At 45.0% G+C, this 19,331-nt stretch overlaps 1 protein-coding gene across 1 annotated transcript; it reads right to left on the bottom strand.

Moving 5' to 3' along the window:
- Positions 1-2,392: 2,392 nt before the first annotated feature.
- PLD4 (phospholipase D family member 4) lies at positions 2,393-19,280 on the bottom strand. The gene is made up of 11 exons (XM_079949512.1): positions 18,982-19,280; positions 18,285-18,374; positions 15,524-15,711; positions 12,848-13,031; positions 12,208-12,328; positions 11,049-11,176; positions 8,415-8,615; positions 8,094-8,233; positions 7,377-7,542; positions 5,672-5,768; positions 2,393-4,592 (listed from the first exon to the last, which is right to left on the bottom strand). Exons 2-11 carry the CDS (start codon positions 18,369-18,371, stop codon positions 4,366-4,368), a joined length of 1,539 nt encoding a protein of 512 aa, XP_079805638.1. The 5' UTR covers positions 18,372-18,374; positions 18,982-19,280; the 3' UTR covers positions 2,393-4,365.
- Positions 19,281-19,331: the final 51 nt, after the last annotated feature.

Genomic DNA, 19,331 nt, shown 5'->3' with positions numbered 1-19,331 from the left:
CTGTGGGCAGGGGTTGGCAAAAATTTTAGCCACGGTCCGGTCCACTGTCCCTCAGACCTTGTGGCGGGCTGGAGAAGCGGCACTGGGGGGGGGGCTGCAAGAATAGGCAAGGGGGGCAAGTAGTCCTCCAAAGCCCCAGCTGCTGTGCTTACCTTCCCAGGGGCTGCCGCCACTGCTGCTTCTCGTGGGTAGGCAGAGGGAGCTTGTTCGCTCTGCTCTCTGGTCCACAGGAGCACCAGGGCAGCGGCGGGAAGAGGGGCTGCTTAAAATGGCACTCAACCAGCCAGTTTGTGAGAGGCAGAGGGGGAAATGGAATGGTGCAGGGGGGGGGGAATGGCACAGCCTGAACAAACAGAAGCCCCATGCCGATTCACAGAGAGTCCGCCAGACAGATCCTGAAGGCAATTGGGCCTGATCCGGCCCCCGGGCCTTCGTTTGCTGACCCCTGCCCTGTGGTGTTGATGGACATGAAAGCATGTAACCAATTATGTATTCAGTATGGTTCCACCCTGGCTTTTAGCCCTCGCAGGGTCCTCAAGGCAGCCTCCAAATTAAAAACACAGATATCTAATTTTTTTAAAAGTAATGCAATCCGTGCAACAATTTTTGTTTTTGTTTTTTTAAAAAAAAGCCTTTAAAACCACAAAAGTAGAAAGTGTAAAAGCAAGTCAGTTTAAAATAATATAATGCCACACCAGGAGGTTAGTCAAAGCAGGTTTTTTTTTAAAGGGACTTGAGCGTTCGGCTTTTCAGCTACACTGGGCTCTAGTTCATTTCCAGATAACATTCAAAGTGCTGGTAATTATCAAAACAGTGCAAAATGACTTGGGACTAGATTATTTGAAGGAGCTTCTCTGATTTCAACCTGTCCCATCTACACAATTTACTCCTGGAAAAAGTTACCCTAGGCCTAGTAGAAGCAGTATATTGTCACTTTTTTATATATAATGCTATGCCTATTGCTTCCCGGCTAAGAATTACAGAGAGGCAGAAGCGGGTCTGGTTCAGCTTTCCTTATCAGTTGTACCCTTCCTCCATTTTTTAAATAAATACCCATTCATTTAGCACAAATGTCCACACCAACTCTGCAAGCACAGTTAAGACAAAGGAAGAATAAACATATTTTCGGCATGCTGAGTTCACAGTTAACAAAATTTGCCATGGGTCTTTCACCGTCAGAGCCCAGCAGTCAAATTTCCATTAGGCCTTTATGCATTTTTATTATAGCTTCACGATGTGCGCAAATCAATATCCTTATTCTCCTTGGATATTCCACACATGGTAGACATTGTGGTCGTTTCACGGTGAGGGAAGTTGTGCCACTTGTTGGCCTCCAAGCAATGCCGGATTTACGTACAGTGGTACCTCAGGTTACATATGCTTCAGGTTACATATGCTTCAGGTTACATACTCCGTTAACCCAGAAATATTACCTCAGTTTAAGAACTTTGCTTCAGGATGAGAACAGAAATTGTGCTCTGGCGGCGCGGCAGCAGCAGGAGGCCCCATTAGCTAAAGTGGTGCTTCAGGTTAAGAACAGTTTCAGGTTAAGAACGAACCTCCGGAACAAATTAAGTACTTAACCTGAGGTATAAGCTAAATGGTTTTTTTGAGGGGGGTACTGTAGCCTTATGAGGCTTTGCCCTCGGGTGGGAAAAATATTGCGCCCGGGAAAGGGAAGTGGGAGTCAACAGACACTCAGCTTCCGGGTCATAGAATCATAGAATCATAGTTGGAAGAGACCACAAGGGCCATCGAGTCCAACCCCCTGCCAAGCAGGAAACACCATCAGAGCACTCCTGACATATGGTTGTCAAGCCTCTGCTTAAAGACCTCCAAAGAAGGAGACTCCACCACACTCCTAGGCAGCAAATTCCACTGTCAAACAGCTCTTACTGTCTGGAAGTTCTTCCTAATGTTTAGGTGGAATCTTCTTTCTTGTAGTTTGGATCCATTGCTCCGTGTCCGCTTCTCTGGAGCAGCAGAAAACAACCTTTCTCCCTCCTCTATGTGACATCCTTCTATATATTTGAACATGGCTATCATATCACCCCTTAACCTCCTCTTCTCATGTGGCCAGCATGACTAAGCTGCTTCTGATGAACCAAAGCAGCGCACAGAAATGCTGTTTACCTTCCTGCCGGAGTGGTACCTATTTATCTACTTGCACTTTGACATGCTTTCGAACTGCTAGGTTGGCAGGAGCAGGGACTGAGCAACGGGAGCTCACCCCGTCGCGGGGATTCGAACCACCAACCTTCTGATCGGCAAGCCCTAGGCTCTGTGGTTTAGACCACAGCGCCACCCGCTTCCCTCCATTCCACCCTATGTAGACATACCATAATCCCCAGATATCTGGATTTTATTTATTTGTTTATTTATTTCGAAAACATAAGTTTCTAGCATCTGCAAATCCCGAGATATGATGTCCACATATGCCCATGCCAAGTAAAGAACTAGAGAGTAACCATTCAAATGAGGAAACAAGAAGATGGATTCACTCTGGCCATAGTTTATACATCTGGAGCAATAGGAAGATGGATCATGTGATCGAAAACACGTCTGTTTAGTTGAGGCTCATTCTGCAGTGGTCCTCCCAAACACAAATCATCAAAGCAAAATATATATTCATATGATTTCAACACAGAAAGCTGAACACAGGTATATATGTCCTATTTTTCCATGTGGAGAAAATAGGTGTAAAGCGGCCTTTAAGTAGTTGGTGACAATATAAATATGCACATCACCCACACCAAAATGTTTATATAGCTATATTTACATAATTATATCCCATAGTAATGTATACAGAAAACATAATAAAATTTCCATATTCAAGCCCATAACCAACTTGGACACAGATTTACTAGGCAGGCCTGGGTCAATTCACTTGGTAGCCTCAGTTCCCTATTTTTAAAAGCAAAATAGAAATGACTTCCAATACAAGGCAGATATAACAATTAATATTAGTAGCCACCTTGAAATTCAAGGAACAGTAATACAGAAGGCCATAGAAATCTAATTTAATAAGCAACTCTTGCTGGCAACAGCGGACAAAGCTTTTTAAAATTGCTATTCTGCAGTTGCCTTTTTCAGGCAGAATTGAAGGTACAGTCTTCAAACCTTTCTGGAGCAGTGCTGCTGAAGTCAGTTCTGAACTGAGAAACAGAATGTTAGTGGTTTATGAAGCACAGCTTTTAATGGGTGTGGGGTGGGGGAGCAGAGTAAAGCAGGCCATAATTTTCTCAAATATTGCCACCTTGTGGAATTTTGCAAGTGCAACAATTGCCCGGTTGCATAACTCTCTTTTGATCTCTGGGCTGCACTTTGAAATTGTACAACCAATGAGTATTTGCACAATTTCAGCGCAGTACAACTAAAGAATTAACTTTCCCTTCTTGGGGTTTATTTTTTTGAGTGTGTTGGCTTGAAATTGCTTTTCAAAGGGTGCAGACTAAAAGGCACACCACACCATAGAATAGCATTAGTTGTCAAGGTATTAATAAGGATAAGGATCAAGTGTCGACAAGTGATGGCCAATTCTCATGTACCCTCTTATAATACATTTTCTAACCTAGCCATTCCACAATACACAATATTGGATCAAAGCTGCAGATATGCATAGCCTGGAGAGGATAAGATTTAAGAGGAGTCATTATAGTGGTCTTCAAATAGCTGAAGGACTGCCATGCAGAAGATGGAGCAGACAGGTTCTCTGTTGCTTTATAGCAACATGACTACAGTGGTACCTCTGGTTATGAACGCTTCAGGTTACGAGCTCCGCTAACCCAGAAGTAGCTGCTCCTGGTTGTGAACTTTGCCCCAGGATGTGAATGGCAATCGTGCCCCAGAGGCGCACGTGCAGCGGGAGGCCCCATTAGCGAAAGCATGCCTCAGGATAAAAACGGTTTCAGCTTAAGAACGGACCTCCGGAACAAATTAAGTTCGTAACCAGAGGTACCACTATATAACCAGTGAATAGAAATTGCAGAGAAGCATGTTTCAGCTAAACATTAGGCAAAACTTCCATGTCATATAGCTCTTACTGTTAGGAACAGACTTTCTTGGGAGGCAATAGGCTATCATTCACTGAGTGCATTTAAGTGGTCACCTTCCAGGGACACTGCGGTTGCATTTTGCATTGTAGATCCTGCACTGAGCAGTGTATTGAATTAAATGACATCCAAGTTCCCTTGCAGCTATACGATTCCACAAAAATGAAATTTGTGAACAGGACTACTCCGTGATCAAGGTTTGAGACATCCTGAACCAAAACATTCATCATCTGGCAAATCCACAACAATCCTAGATTTCACACGCAGAAAGCTCGTAACTGAATTCCCATTAGCAATAAAAAATAAGAATAATTTAGCTTTTAAAAGAACTTTTAAATCCATCTTCCCAAGCACAGTCTTTCTGCCCAGGCAGGTCTTCCATTTTTACCGAATATTTGGAATTCCAGTCTCGTTCAAAAAGAGCCCCCAGTTGCTCCTGTATTGTAGGGTTTTTCTTTGTGGCGTCTGTTGAAGACTGCTTGGCAACCAGTCCCACACCTGCAGTGATGCTGAAGTACTCTTCTGACCAGTTAGATGTTCCTTGAGATGTATAAAATGCAGTGTATATAAGGGTGCAATTTTAATTTATCTAGTCACCCCCCCCCCAAAAAAAGCTCAAATTTCCCTGTTATGGCAAACGTATAAGATTTCTGGTTTCAAACAATTGAAAGCACTATTGCTAGAATATTCACTTGAAGCAAAAGCTGCAGAGCTCAAGGAAGAGGGAGAGGAAAGAGACTGAAACAGGCAGGATCCAGTGTCAAGAAAAACCCAAAACTAATGTGAATTACTAGGAGTGCTTTTTATCAGCTTATGGCTATTCTTGGACGTGGTGATTCATGCCCCAGTAACCTCAAGACTTGATTATTGCAATGTGCTCTAGGGTGGAATCTAAACACATATTTTAAAATGCTGTGAAAATGTTTTTTTTAAAAAAAAAAAATTAAATATATTGAATTTGCCATGAGCTCACCATTGCCATCTAGTGTCACATTTGTACAGTGCTTTTTTCTGGGGGTACACAGGGATGTCGGAATCTCCTCTCGGCCAAACTGATAAAGCTCATTTTCCTCCGAGTCCTTCGGAATCGCCCTCCGATGAATAATTAACAACCTGAGCCTTTGATAAGGCCTCAGGCACGTTCCCCCATTCAGCAGAGCTTCAAAGCAGCAGAAGTGATGAGATTTATGGCTACATCACTATGCTTTATTTCTTACTACGCAGACAGCAAAGAAATATACATCCTCTCTCTATGAAAGACAGAGAGCAACTGAACAAAGGAACAAAAGAACAGAGAAACCAGTACGTCACATCCGTCTCCCTTCTCCCATGAGACTTCCAATAGCCTGGAATCCCTGGAATGTAAACAGAGTCCTGTGACTCCAAAAGCAGCTGCTCAGTGGCAAACAGAAACTAACAAGGGGTACACATACCCCTAAACATTTGTGAATCTAAGTGTGGCCTCATTGAGGGGCAGTATTTCAATATGAGTAGGAAAATGACAGTACCCCTAAACATATTTTTTTAAAGCACTGTATAATGCACTTGAAATGTTATGTTTGCAGCTGCATAGCTGGCTTCTACATGGACCACAATCTCTACCAGGCCACAACACTTACCAATATAGACTGCCTTGTCAGTCACCATATATTTGCTGTGATTCAGCCTTGCAAAGGGGATGTTTGTGTGATTTCCAACTGGAACAGTGAAGATTTTCTGGTAAGATGTAAATATAAAAACATGTCTACAATGAGTGGGAATTAAACACAGATGACTTTATGAGTTTCCAACAATTGCCTGCCTTTTCCAAGTAATGGAAATAAAATAGGAATAGCTTTTGGCTAAGCTAGAGTAGACTTTCCACTTCCATTTGCCAGTAAAAGGAAAAGGAAAAACCCACTGCTAAAAATTATAAGAGAGCTTTGCATTTAATAGTGCCTTTTGGGTGCACATCATCTCAATTGGCACAGATGAGGAGGACAACGAAGATGGTCAACTGTATGGGAAAGAAGACCTATGAGGAAAGTGTGGAAGACTTTGTTGTATTCAGCCTGGAGAAGCACTCTTCAAACATAAAAAGAGCTGTCACATAAACGATGGCAAATACCAGTACTTGTTCTCTGCTATCGCAGATGGCAGGACTTCATCTAATGGGCTTGAGCTACCAGAGGACTAAATGGATGGCCAACAAGACCTTCTGCCACTCTCTGATTCTGTCAGTGGCCAAACCAAGATGGTTGTCCTGTCAAGCGGTAAAGAGGTTTTTTTGCCACAGATCAGGTGGCCATGACTGAATTGGTCATTTGTAGTGTAGAGCAGAGGTAGGCAACGTGGGGCCCTCCACTGCAACTCCCATGGTAGCATGGCTAACGAAAGAGAATGTATTTATTTCATAAAATTGATATACCACTTGATTATAGAAAAAAAGCCTCAAGGTGGTTTACAAAAAAGATAATGTTAGGCTAAAATATACGATGTGCAGAGACACTGTCTGTAGTCACTATCTGTATCATCCTGTCAAAGAGCAAGAAAGATTTTACTGCACATCATGTGGTAAAATTGCCATTTATATCAACACAGTGAAAACCCATATCAACACAGCTTTTTAACCTGGATGTACTACAGTACCAATGTGCTTTAAGCTCTTTTTTTTTTTTTTAATCATTCTGGCTCTGCTACATGAGGAGAAATGGAAAACGATCCATATTACTAATTTTAACCAAAATTTATTTTTTCTTCCTGGCTGTGAGAAGAAATTTTTGTTTATTAAATTGTGGTTTATTTCCTACTTGGGGGGAGAGCACACTTTCAGTTTAGCAATCTATAAGTTTGTTTACATTTTAAAATTTATTAATTGGATTGTTGACATGTGCCCAACATCATTGCTGATACCTAAGTTTACAGTTTTTACAGTAGGGAGAAATAACTTTTCAGCCCATTTCATCCTGAGATTTTTTCCTATCCAGCAATGTAACACTTCCTCTTTCCTTCTTGTGGCATTAGCAGCACACAGAACACAAAAGGTGCATTTGAGCATCGCTCCCACTATTCCTATGGGAAGAGATCCTATATGGATAGGAAACAGAAGAAAAGCATTTTAAAACTGCAGTCCAGTTCTAGCCAGTGTAGATTTTTAAAAAGTTGGCATTGCAGGTACAGAAAAAGCAACAGAGTCTGAGGGTTGTCATGTTCACATTTGACACTATGACCCAGAAAAGACTCTTAAAACTTGGTGTACAAGCTACATAAGTCACTGTCAATACCAGGAACATGACACATGTGCATCTGTAAGGAGCCCATGGCCCAAAAGCATGCTTCTTTTACCACTTCGATTGTGATGTTGGCATGTTGATCACTAAGGACACTCAGTGACTCCAAGAAACGAAACATGGAAGAATCAGTATGGACCCAGCAGTTGATTAAAAGCCGTATGTGTATATTTTGGTGTAACGCCACACTTCTCAGAGCATTGTCGATGGGTGGCCAGTATCTACAAAAACAACATTGTAATTAGTGAAGGTTGGACCATAAGGGCAAATGGGTACTGCCCCATTAACCTCAGTTTCAGCCCCCCACCTGCCTGCCTTCTTGCTTACAACCAAACCAGAGGGTGGTACTAGCTGTTAGCTTCCTCCGTCTCAGTTGCCCTTGTAGAACTTGGGAGGAGGATGGGAAGGAAACTATAATTCATTGGCTCTGGCTCTACCTACTGTAGGCCTCATGCCTTACACCTCACCAGTCCATGTGAACAGCAGCCACAAACACTTGTAAAACAATCAACGGGGAGATTTATAGACACAAGAACTATTCAGTTTTGGGCTTCCTACTAAAGCAGAGAAGTAACAGCTTCTGGTGCTAGCTAGCTGTCTTTCACTACATTATTTTCCCATGAAGCCCAGGCTGACCTGCATTGCTTTTACAGTGTGACACCCCAAAACCTGTGTAATTTAGAGCGCATGGTGCAGGGAGCAGTGAAACAACTAATTAGCATTTAGCTAAGAATATAAAAGGGTGCACATATATTCAGGTTTCACTTCATACCTTGGTGGGTGTCTGAAGCGGCTCGTAGGGAAATAATCCATCATGGAAACATAGACAAATTTTTCTGCATCGTAGATAACGTCGAGAACTGCCACGAGATCAAAGGTGCGACCCCCTGGACAAAAGGAAGCAGGAGAAGCCTAGAGCAAAGGAGAACTTTAATTACTACATCATCTATTGATCCCCATGTTTTTTCAGTGAGAATAAACATTTCCTACAGAAGGTTTCATTGTAATCCTATGCACACTTACTAGAGAGTAAATCCCACTGAATTCAGTAGGGTTAATCTGAGGAAAACATGCTTAGGAACTGTCTGCTTACAGAAAAATAAGCTTCAGTGCTTGTTCCATTTAACTGCACTTCCAAAGGACTGTAGCTGTTGATATTGGTAGAATAATTGCTCGGCCATGGAGATGGGATAGTGGCGTTTGCTTCCCCAAGATCCCAGTAGGTTTTGAAGGTTTTCCAGAGATCCTTAGCTAAGCAGCTGCAGTTGCTGATCAAAACCCCCACTTCTTTCACCTGCAGAAAGAGAGAAACTGGAGACCAATATTCCAAACCAAACCTGGAAGAGGAAGAAACAAAGTGAGGTTTGGCCAAAGGGGTCGGCCTCTTTCCCTTGGCCTTCGCCCCACCCCCAGCTGGCCGTCCATTGTTCTCCCAGGCCGGAGGCGGGACGATAGCCACCCTGACCCAGCTGGGAGGCACCAGACCAGGTAAGCCTCCTCGGTGTCGCAAATCCCACCCACCTGTTGAGAAGGGGGTGCGGAAATTGTTGCTTTCACTCTTTCTTTGTACTGGTGTGGTAATATATCTAGCAAGGGCATAAGTTTGAATGAAATCATAGAGCAAAATACAGAAAGCGGAAATGCCCTTTTACAAGTGCTTCGGAGCTCAGCAGTTCAACACCTCTGCAGTCACATAGCACAACCTGGGTTCTGGGGATCGTAACTTGGAGAGCTGCTGCCAGTCTGAGTAGGCAATACTGTGCTATACGGGCAACCAGCCTGACCACAAGGCAGCTTTCTATGATAATGTGTGTGGAATATTAGAACTCTTGAGTTCTCAGGAACTTGTCAGGAGTCATCCAAGTAGGGTAACCCCAAATACCAAAGAGCTCTCTTGTACACTTGATAGTTGCCTGAGAAGCTAGGCCTGCTGAAATTCCCTCTTCTATAAAACTATTAAAGAACACCTGTGCTCTCTCTCTCTCTTTACCTAATCACTCCATCTTCACGGAAAGAGCAGTAACAATGGACTAGCTTTCCTGAAGGATAAACCTGCCCACTAAAACTGATCTTTCTCCATAACATGCAACCATAGAGGGATGTTGGGTGTCTCCAAACAGCGGCAGAATTGGGCTCTCAGATTTCAGCAGTGCCCTGTTCGACACTATAATTCAGTGTCCACCCACCACCCCACCTCTCGTACTCTGTTCTACAGCATTGTTTTGGTGCCCATCTGCAGGGCAGCGCCCGGTGCAACTGCACCAAGCGCCTCTGCTGCAAAGGTGCAATCTGACGTCCCAAGTGGGTGTGACATTGGAGATCTGGGAGGACCAGAGCATTTGGGAAAGGAGAGTTAACCATACGGTATGGGGAAATAATGCAGGGGAAGGGATTAGGCAGTTTTCCCTCAATGCCATACTCCCAATCCAAACTACCCTGCAACTAGTAGCACTTTAAAAATTCAATTTGCAGATCTACCACATCATGTCAAGTTTGGCTCTTAGTTGGCACAGGATGACAGTGGCCCAAGAACCATAGCAATACCATGTGTGAATGGAGTGTGTACCCAGAATCCTGTTCAACACACAGCCAAGCTGGAGCAGTGCTTTGGCAGGCAACATGGAAAGAGTCCCCTCACGGCAGAAAAATCTGAAAACTACTGATGTAGCGTAACAACTTGAGTGGCTATGGTTAGAAACACAAATGTAGGACAAGCTCGTTTGCATCTTTAGATAGATAGTATAAGACTAACTGTCAGGGACTCAGCGGGAGCGCAGGGAGGAGAGGAGATGGAAAGCGAGGGGGAGCAATCCGAGGGCAGCGTAGGAGAATATGACAGCAGCCCGATAGATTCCATGAGCCTCTCCAGCGAATCGGAAGATTCACAGAAGGGGGCGCCGATGGGCAGGGCAAGGGGCGACCCAAGGGGGACACCCCAGAAGCAAGGGGCCAGCGGGGACTCCCAGAGCACCAGTTGCAAATCAGGACCAGCTTCCCCACCAGAGCGTAGTGGGGGGGAGGAGTCCCAGGTGTCAGAGCCCACATATGCACCACCAGCGAGAGAAGATGAGTCAGGGTGGACCACGCCTCCATCGGAGAGCGAGTTAACGGTTAAGAGGAAAGTTGCAGGCTGGGCGCGCGCGCCAAGTTCAAAGGTACAGGCGAGCGGCACAGAAGGTAGCCCGGATAGGGAACCAGGTCCTAAAGCCCGCCGGAAGGAGGGGCAAGAATCGTCAGGGTCAGCGTCAGAGGAGTCGAGGAAGGATGAGACCCTAGCGGGCAGGAGGGCCCAGAGGAGAAAGGAATTTAGGAAGAGGTGGAGCAAAGCGAGAGTCTTAAACTGGTGTGGAGGGGGAGGAGACTCAGACAGGACTTCGCCGGTCTAAGCTCGGGACGTAGAGCTGCACGCTGCGGCTTTGAAATGGAGACTGAATCTCAATAAAGACTTTTGTACATAACTACAGCCTAGCGTTGGTCCTCTGTGAGCTGGGACCTGGAGGCAGCTCTGACACTAACGAAATGTTCTGACAGCTGGAAGGAAAGAAGACAACTGAGCTTGGCCAGCTAATAAGTTTTTATGTTCTCCCCAAATAAAATCACCTGTCTTAACACAACTGGTTCTCAGGATGTTTCCGCGCAAATTTTGTCTTCTTATTAAGTATTGTGAACTCAGTCTCCCCACTCCCACCCCTGTGCCGCTTCAGCTTAATAGCCTTAAATCTCTCACCTGAGTCAGGGCTCTCCAGTCTATGTTGGCACTACCAAGAAATACATGTTTCATGTCTACAATCCAGAATTTGGTGTGCATGACACCTTGGGTGAGTTGTCCAAAATTAATCCTTTTTATGTGGGCTCCTATGGAAAAAAATGTTGTTGTTTTTTAAGAGATTAAAGAACTGTTTCTTGAGATGCTCTCAAGCTGTAACACACATTTACTTCACTGGAAGCCCTTATGCAAATTCACTAAATACCCCCTACAGAGTTGTGGGACTGAGGCACGTAGTAAGACTGTTGAACTCAGAAGGATCTGGAAACCAAGCCTTATGAGGAACAGTTGAGGGAGTTGGGTATGTTTAGCCTGGAGAAGAAGACACTGAGAGGAGCTATGATGGTGATCTTCAAATATCTCAAGGGCAGCCACATGGAGGATGGAGCAAGCTTGTTTTCTCCTGCTCCAGATGTTAGGACTTGAACCAATGGATTCAAGAGAGATTCTGACTAAACATCACGAAGAACTATCTGATAGTAAGAGCGGTTGGACAGAGAAACGGACTCCCTTGCGGGGTGTACTCTGCTTCCTTGGAGGTTTTTAAGCAGATGTTGGATGGCCATCTGCCATGTATGATCTAGTTGAGATTCCTAGAATCATAGAATCATAGAGTTGGAAGAGACCACAAGGGCCATCGAGTCCAACCCCCTGCCAAGCAGGAAACACCATCAGAGCACTCCTGACATATGGTTGTCAAGCCTCTGCTTAAAGACCTCCAAAGAAGGAGACTCCACCACACTCCTTGGCAGCAAATTCCACTGTCAAACAGCTCCTGTAGAGGGTTGAACTAGATGACCTTCGTGGTCCCTTCCAACTCTACAATTATATGTTTCCACGATTCTATGAAATATAATAACAAAACAGCAACTAGCATTCAGAGTCATCATGACTAGGAAGCTTCATTTAGTTCCCTCTTTGCTCACCTTTTGGTGTGCAACAAAGATATGGCAGTTTTAAGAGGCCCTGCAGTTTAACACTTGTGTATTAATTCTTGTGTAAGATTTTTAGTTGCTGGATTTTATGTTGTTTCAGTGACTGTTTTCATGTTGTTTGCTCGGGGGGGGGGGGGGGCTGCTCTGCCAAAAGGCAGAACAGAAGTATTTTAATAAACAGTTACCTCTTTTCTCCAGGGCTTCAAGATCAGTTGAATGTTTAGCCTTAGATGGCACACTTGTTGCAATAAACACAGACACATTCTTCAGAAGCAGGCTTTCAAATTTCTTGAGAACATCTTCACCCTACAGAAGGCAAATCACTTACTTGTATCGAACGAGGGGCGGCACATGCCAAATTCTGCATGGGAAATATCCCTCCAGATCAGGGGATGCGAGACTGGTTGGTTTGTCAACAACATGGTGGTAAAGTCTTCCCATCCTTTAAAATGCTGCCTACACACAGCTGCTGATCTTATTATTATTACCGCATTTTTTGACCTACAGGACGCACTTTTTCCCCTCCAAAAATGAAGGGGAAATGTGTGTGCGTCCTATGGGGCGAATGCAGGCTTTTGCTGAAGCCTGGAGAGTGAGAGGGGTCAGTGCACCCTGGGCTTCGGGCAGATATCTGCAAGCCTGGGGAGACCGGCGCGACTTCCCGCCGGGCTCCCTAGGCTTGCGGATAGCAGCCTGTTCTGGGGTCGGGGGAAGCTCGGGGGGGAAATAAAAGAAAATTAATTTATTTCCCCCCAAAAAAAAACTAGGTGCGCCCTATCAGGCGAAAAATACAGTATTATTAAAAACAACCCTTTCTTATCTCACCTGCTTAGACGATGTGTCATTTACTCCAAGGTCTTCTCCAGTCAAGCTCCAATAATAAGAAGCCACGTGAATGCTTTCCTGGGTTATATTTAACAACTCCATCCATGCTTGGTATAAAGGCTTTGCAGCACTGCTGTTTGGTCCATAAGGCATGTCCCAAGGAAGGCTTTCCACTAGCTGGAAACTGCAAGAGGGAAAGGGTAGCAGAATACTTCGCAGTCAAAACAGTTGCCGCCAAGACAACCTGAGCTAAGTCCCCAGTTCACAGGGTAGACTTCAGGGTGAGAGAAAAGCTTAGTAACATTTTTTCCTGAATTAGCCACCTCTGCATAATAATGTCAGACCAACCAGCCTTCCAGATTGTTTTCAAACTGGCTTGTGTAAAAGGCAAGATGTCGAGTCCCCTTGCCAGATTATATTTTACTTTTAGCTGCCTTAAAACAAAAAAAGCAGTAGTGGAAGTTAGAATCAGCCTTCTAGCGTGTGCATGCTTGGTGTGCTAAATGTGTGCTAAAGAGCCAGTTCAGGAGTTCAGTGATGCATTCCAGCCACTCAGGGAGGGAGCAGAACAAGGTTAGAGGGCTGCAGAAAGGGGGGGTGGCCTGGGGAGTGTCTCAAGGGCCAGATAGGCAGGCTTGGAGGGCCATATTCTGCCCCTGAGCTGAGGTTCTCCACCCTTGTCCAGCCATCCCTCTGCTGTGTGTGTGTGTGTGTGTGTGTGTTTCCAGGCTTTCTGCCTGCCTGGATGTTTGTGTGCCTGCCTGCCAATTTTCGTGTGTCATAAGCATAGCAAGAGTTAGTGTGCACATCAGTGGGTTGGCGGAGGCCATCTTTGGCACACAGCCATCAGAGAGGTGGCTAACCCTCAAAACATCCCTCAGGCTGAAAAGGCTTGGCCACCCTTGACTGAAGGAATTTGCATACCACCCTCTGTAAACATTTCTTCCAGGGTAATTTACAAATGAACGGGATAATATAGAAAAGATGCCCTTTGGCTTAGTAACAGACATGCTGTCTGCTGCCTCAGATTGAAAGAAATGTGTTGTTCCGCTTGTGTCAGACAGTTTCTGGCTGCTCACACACAGGACAAGGGCTGAGGCCCAGTGGCAGAGGATCTGCTTGGCGCATAGAAGATTCCAGACTCAACCACTAGTACCTCCAGGTAGGGCTAGGAATGATGTTCTCATCTAAAACCCTGGAGAGCCACTTCCATTGTCAGTGTAGACTGAGCTAGATGAACCGATGATCTGACTCCGTATAGGGTAGCTTCCTATGTTCCAGCCTTTGCAATTATGCCAAAATTAACCTATCACATCCAAATTAGAGAAGGAAGGAGTATGTAAAACAAATTCATTCCAAAATAGGTGACAGCTGTAATTTTGATCAGTTCCTTTATTCAATCACATACACTTTTCTCTATAATGAGTGTGTGTGTGTGTGTGTGTGTGTGTTTAGGGCAGTATCTCTATTATAGATTGGTATTGATTTTGTATTGACTAGGAGAAGAGGACCTTCTCTGTGGTGGCCCCCTTTCTGTGGATTTCCAAAAGGTGGCGCTTTGTCCTGAATCTCAGGCAAGTCAATCGAAAGATCATGGGATTTTTTGGGCGTGTTTTTATTTTTAAAAAGTTCAACAACTTTCGGGGTGTCCTGTTTTTTACTTTTTGAACTATGGCAACCCTATGTGGGTGGAATTATACTGCTTTTGCCATTAATCACTGTTGTATCTTAGTTGTCAAAGATTTTAACACTGCTTTAATGTGTTTAATGAACAATTACGATTTCTTTTGTGCACCACCTTGGGATGTTCTATGAAAGTCAATATGCAAATACGTAAATAAACGCGCCAATTAAAAAAAATAAAATGAAGTAATATTACATGCTGTATCAGGCACATTCACAACACTTACATTTTAAAAAGAGAAAGATGGCGGCTACTAGTCACAGCAAGTGTGGGAGTGGCCGCCGGGACCACATAACACCAGTCCTGAGAGATCTGCATTGGCTCCCAGTACGTTTCCAAGCACAATTCAGTTTTGGTGATGACCTTTAAAGCCCTAAACAGCCTTGGCCCAGTATATCTGAAGGAGCGTCTCCACCCCCATCGTTCAGCCCAGACTCTGAGATCCAGCGCCAAGGGCCTTCTGGCAGTTCCCTCATTGAGAGAAGTGAGGTTACAGGTTACTACCAAGGGCCTTCTTGGTAGTGGCACCCGCCCTGTGGAACGTCCTCCCTTCAGAGGTGAAGGAAATAAGCAGCTATCTTATCTTTAAAAGACATCTGAAGGCAGCCCTGTTTAGGGAAGTTTTTAATATTTAATGCTGTACTGTTTTTAACACTCGATTGGAAGCCGCCCAGAGTGGCTGGGGAAACTCAGCCAGATGGGCGGGGTATAAATAATATATTATTATTATTATTATTATTATTATTATTATTATTATTATTCCACGCTCAAAGGCAGTGTGGCTCTGACTGCCAGTGGGTGGGAACTGCAAATAGGGAGCTTCCCATAGGCATCTGGTTGGCCACTGTGAGAACAGGATGCTGGACTAAATAGGCCACTGGCCTCATCCTGCAGGGGCACTTCTTATGCTAGGACCAAAAAAGGCACTGGAAACACACACACACACACACACACACACACCAGAAAAAAAAACCCCTCTTTGCTTGTCTTACTTGCATGAATCATTGCATCTAGGGCTGCTGTCTGTCTCAATCACTCTGTCTCTTTCTGTGTTTCGGTCGTCATTATTGTGGGTGTTGAGAACCCCGTCTTCCTCTCCCGGAGAAACTGCAGTGGAGGGTTTCATGACATGAATTCTTATCACAAACAGAAGCCCAGACGCTGCAAGCAGTCCAAACACCTGGAACATGGAAAGAAGACGCATGAAATGTTGTCTGGCAGCACTCCTCTGAGCCAGTAGTGATGTATGGAAGTGAGAGCTGGACCATAAAGAAGGCTGATCGCCGAAGAATTGATGCTTTTGAATTATGATGCTGGAGGAGACTCTTGAGAGTCCCATGGATCAAACCTCTCCATTCTGAAGGAAATCAGCCTTGAGTGCTCACTGGAAGGACAGATCCTGAAGCTGAGGCTCCAATACTTTGGCCACCTCATGAGAAGAGAAGACTCCCTGGAAAAGACCCTGATGTTGGGAAAGATGGAGGGCCCAAGGAGAAGGGGACGACAGAGTATGAGATGGTTGGACAGTGTTCTTGAAGCTACCAACATGAGTTTGACCAAACTGCGGGAGGCAGTGGAAGACAGGAGGTGCCTGGCGTGCTCTGGTCCATAGGGTCACGAAGAGTCGGACACGACTAAACAATGACAACAACAAATGAAAGATGGAGGAGGGACAAAAGAGCCTTGCCTTGAACAGCCCAATAACATTCTGGTACTGCTGAGATTTAAATCAGGGATCTGCTCTTAACCACACCAGCTCCTGAGACTGAGTAGCCTTTTGGCAATGTCTATTAGCCCATAAGAAGGTTAGAGTGTGAATCTGTTCCTTCATAGGTTTTATATAGTTAAGTATATCAAATTCAGGATTTTGATTCTATTCCTTTGGTACACACATAATCCATCCTTTTACCACATTTGCAATTTGGGGAGGGAGGGAATGGATTTAAGTCTCATTTCAGTTCTCAAGCTCAAAACCAGTTTCATTTATTAAACAGAGTGAAACTCTGCTAACCATCCGCCTGTGTCATATAGCAGGTGGATGAGACTTCCTCTTTATATTTTCATCACAGTGCGGTTATAATAAAGTACAGGGAAATGTCAGTGCAGCCCACCTGCAGGGCTGGAAGCAAAACATTTTGCTGCCTAAGGAGGACCAGCAAACAGTGCCCCCTCAGCGCAAACCAAAGTGTATGGTACTCAAGGTTAGGTGGGTTATTTTGGCACCTGAGGCAGAAAACTCTACAAGCACCTCTCCCGGGAAGTAAAAAATAAATTAAATAACTAACAATTTGCTGGGCTTTCATTAAACAACCAGAATAGGCAACCTGAGGCAGCCAGGCCACTTCACAGCGACCAGTGGCAGAGGTGGCCCTGCCACCCAGATCAGATGATTCTGCTTGGTCTCTAAATTTGCTTGCGCCTCCATTCCTTTCCCTTTTGTATTATGCTAGCTAGACTGGGAGCCTGTGGGCAGGGACTGTATTTAAAAAAATGTTAAATGCTTGATACATAGTAGTAGTACATAGGAAGCTGCCTTATACCACTGGTCAGTATTGTCTACACTGACTGGCAGCAGCTTTCAGACACAGACTCCAGCACTGGGGTATGGCCCTTCTCCACTGACCTACAGCCCTTCTAAGTAGTAGCAGTAGTTGCAGTAGAAGTAATCTCTTTTGGGGAGGTCATCAACCATTACTGATCTCCGTGAGGCAACATTTAGACCCCAGGTTAAACACCCTTAATTTCTTCAACATTTCATCATGGGCCCTGTTTGGGCTAACATTTGCTGTACTATTCAGACATCAATTCCTGACATCAGATAATATATACCCCCTTTGTCATGTACTGGCTGGATGCAGAGGAATGAGGCACCAGCTGGGGAACCCCCAAGGGAAGAAGACTCAGAGCCCAGGGGTTGGTGGTGGGACGATGGGTGTGCAGAGGGAGAAGAGCTGGAGGAAGAGGCGTCAGAAGCTGAAGAGGTCACGGGGCGTAGTGAGCAGGGAGAGTCTGTGTCAGATCAAAGTCCAGAATCAGAAGCAGGAGAGGAGGGAGGTCAATAGGCAGAGATGAGTCAGGCCAGTGATGAAGCCAAGGTGTTGTCCCCCTCCTGCTGTGACAAGCTCCCCTCCCCTTGGGTCTCCCAGAACCAGAAAAGGTATGAAGAGGGAGGAACAGAGGCAGACGTGCCGGCGGAGTCTCAGATTGCTTGGGAAGGACCCGGGAGAGGAGGCGGCTTAGGCAGCTATGGAAAGGTGAGGACCTTCAGTCTCCATAACTGCTTCATAGGGGCAAGACTTATGAGGAAGAGTTGCTGTGCTCATTAGACTGGGCACTCCTGAGCAACCTTGTTTCTTCTAGTAAAGCGTTGACTTCACTCACTCCGTGTGTTTTATTGCTGACTCATTCTTGACACCCTTCACTGTGTAGCCTGAAGGTTGCTTCATCCTGTTCTATGACAACTCAGTAACAGGATTGTCCTTGAATGATGGTCAAGAGTCCAAGAGGAACCTGACACTGAAAGACTGGAGGAGACATTCACCAACCTATTCCCACCCCTCTCTGACCACCCTTCTCTGCTGGCTGATGACTGGGGTGAAGGAACCAGTTTTGAAGTACAACCCTCCTAAAGACTTGACACGGAGGGTTCTATTCTTCTACCACAGGACTAAGATTCTGTCTTAGTCAAGCTAATTCAGAGAGACATTTATTCACCGCCCAGTAGGTGCAACTTGGTTTTATTCAGGTACTTACCACATTAATGCACGTTTGCTTGCTTGGGTGCAATTTCAAATAAAAGGGCCTGTTTGTCCTCAGTGGGTTCATTGGGGCGTGTTTCATGATCTATAACACAGAAACGCATGGCAAGGAACTGGAAGAAATAGAGTGAATGGCTTCAGTGCTCCCAGAAAGTCTACTACAGATGAAATTGCCTTATGCAGAGTCAGATAGTTGCTCCATTTAGCCCAGGGATGGGGGATCTGTGGTCATCCAGGTGTTGTTGGACCCCAACACCCATCAGCCCACAGACAATATGACCAATGTTCAAGGACAATGGGAATGTCCCAGGGAATTGTCCCAGGACAATATGACCAATGTTCAGGGACAATAGCAGCTGGAATCTAGCAACCTCTGCAAGGTTCAACACACTTGGCAGGGGGTTGGACTCGATGGCCCTTGTGGTCTCTTCCAACTCTATGATTCTATGATTCTATGATACACCACAGGTTCTCCACCAGATCTACCTCAGCTGTCAACAGTTCTCCAAGGTCTCATGCTGGGGGTCTTTCCCCGGACCTGCTATCTAAGACCCCCTTCATTAAGAGACTAGGGACTGATTTTCTGCACACAAAGACATGCCCTCTGTTACTGAGCATCCCAACCCAAACCATCTCTTACCTTCACTAGTGCATTTAAGTAAATTGTCTCCTAATCATTCAAAAATGCTCACCGTTTTAGGTCGTTCCAGCTAGAAGTCTTTCTACCTCCTTCAGAGGAGCAAGTAACACTCTGCTACTGCTTGAGCGGGGTTTATTGAACTGGCCACATGCTGTGCGTGTTGCTTTTCCTCCCCCACAGTGCCACAAGCGGAACTTCCCCTTTCAAACCAGAATTTCACAGCTGCTAGATTTGAATAATAGAGACTGTCTGGTAAAGGCTATCTGTGCTACACACACTGCCTCAAGAAGTGAATAGTTTCGCATTAAATCTCTCCAAAAATGTCAGGACCATTGTAGAGGGATCACTGCCCTTAAGTGTATATACTATTGTCATCTCTGGTCAAACAGGGTTATAATATTA

This window comes from Podarcis cretensis (assembly GCF_951804945.1).
Source record: "Podarcis cretensis genome assembly, chromosome: 1".
NCBI classification, from domain to species: domain Eukaryota; kingdom Metazoa; phylum Chordata; class Lepidosauria; order Squamata; family Lacertidae; genus Podarcis; species Podarcis cretensis.
This window is presented reverse-complemented; position numbering and strand designations above follow the sequence as displayed.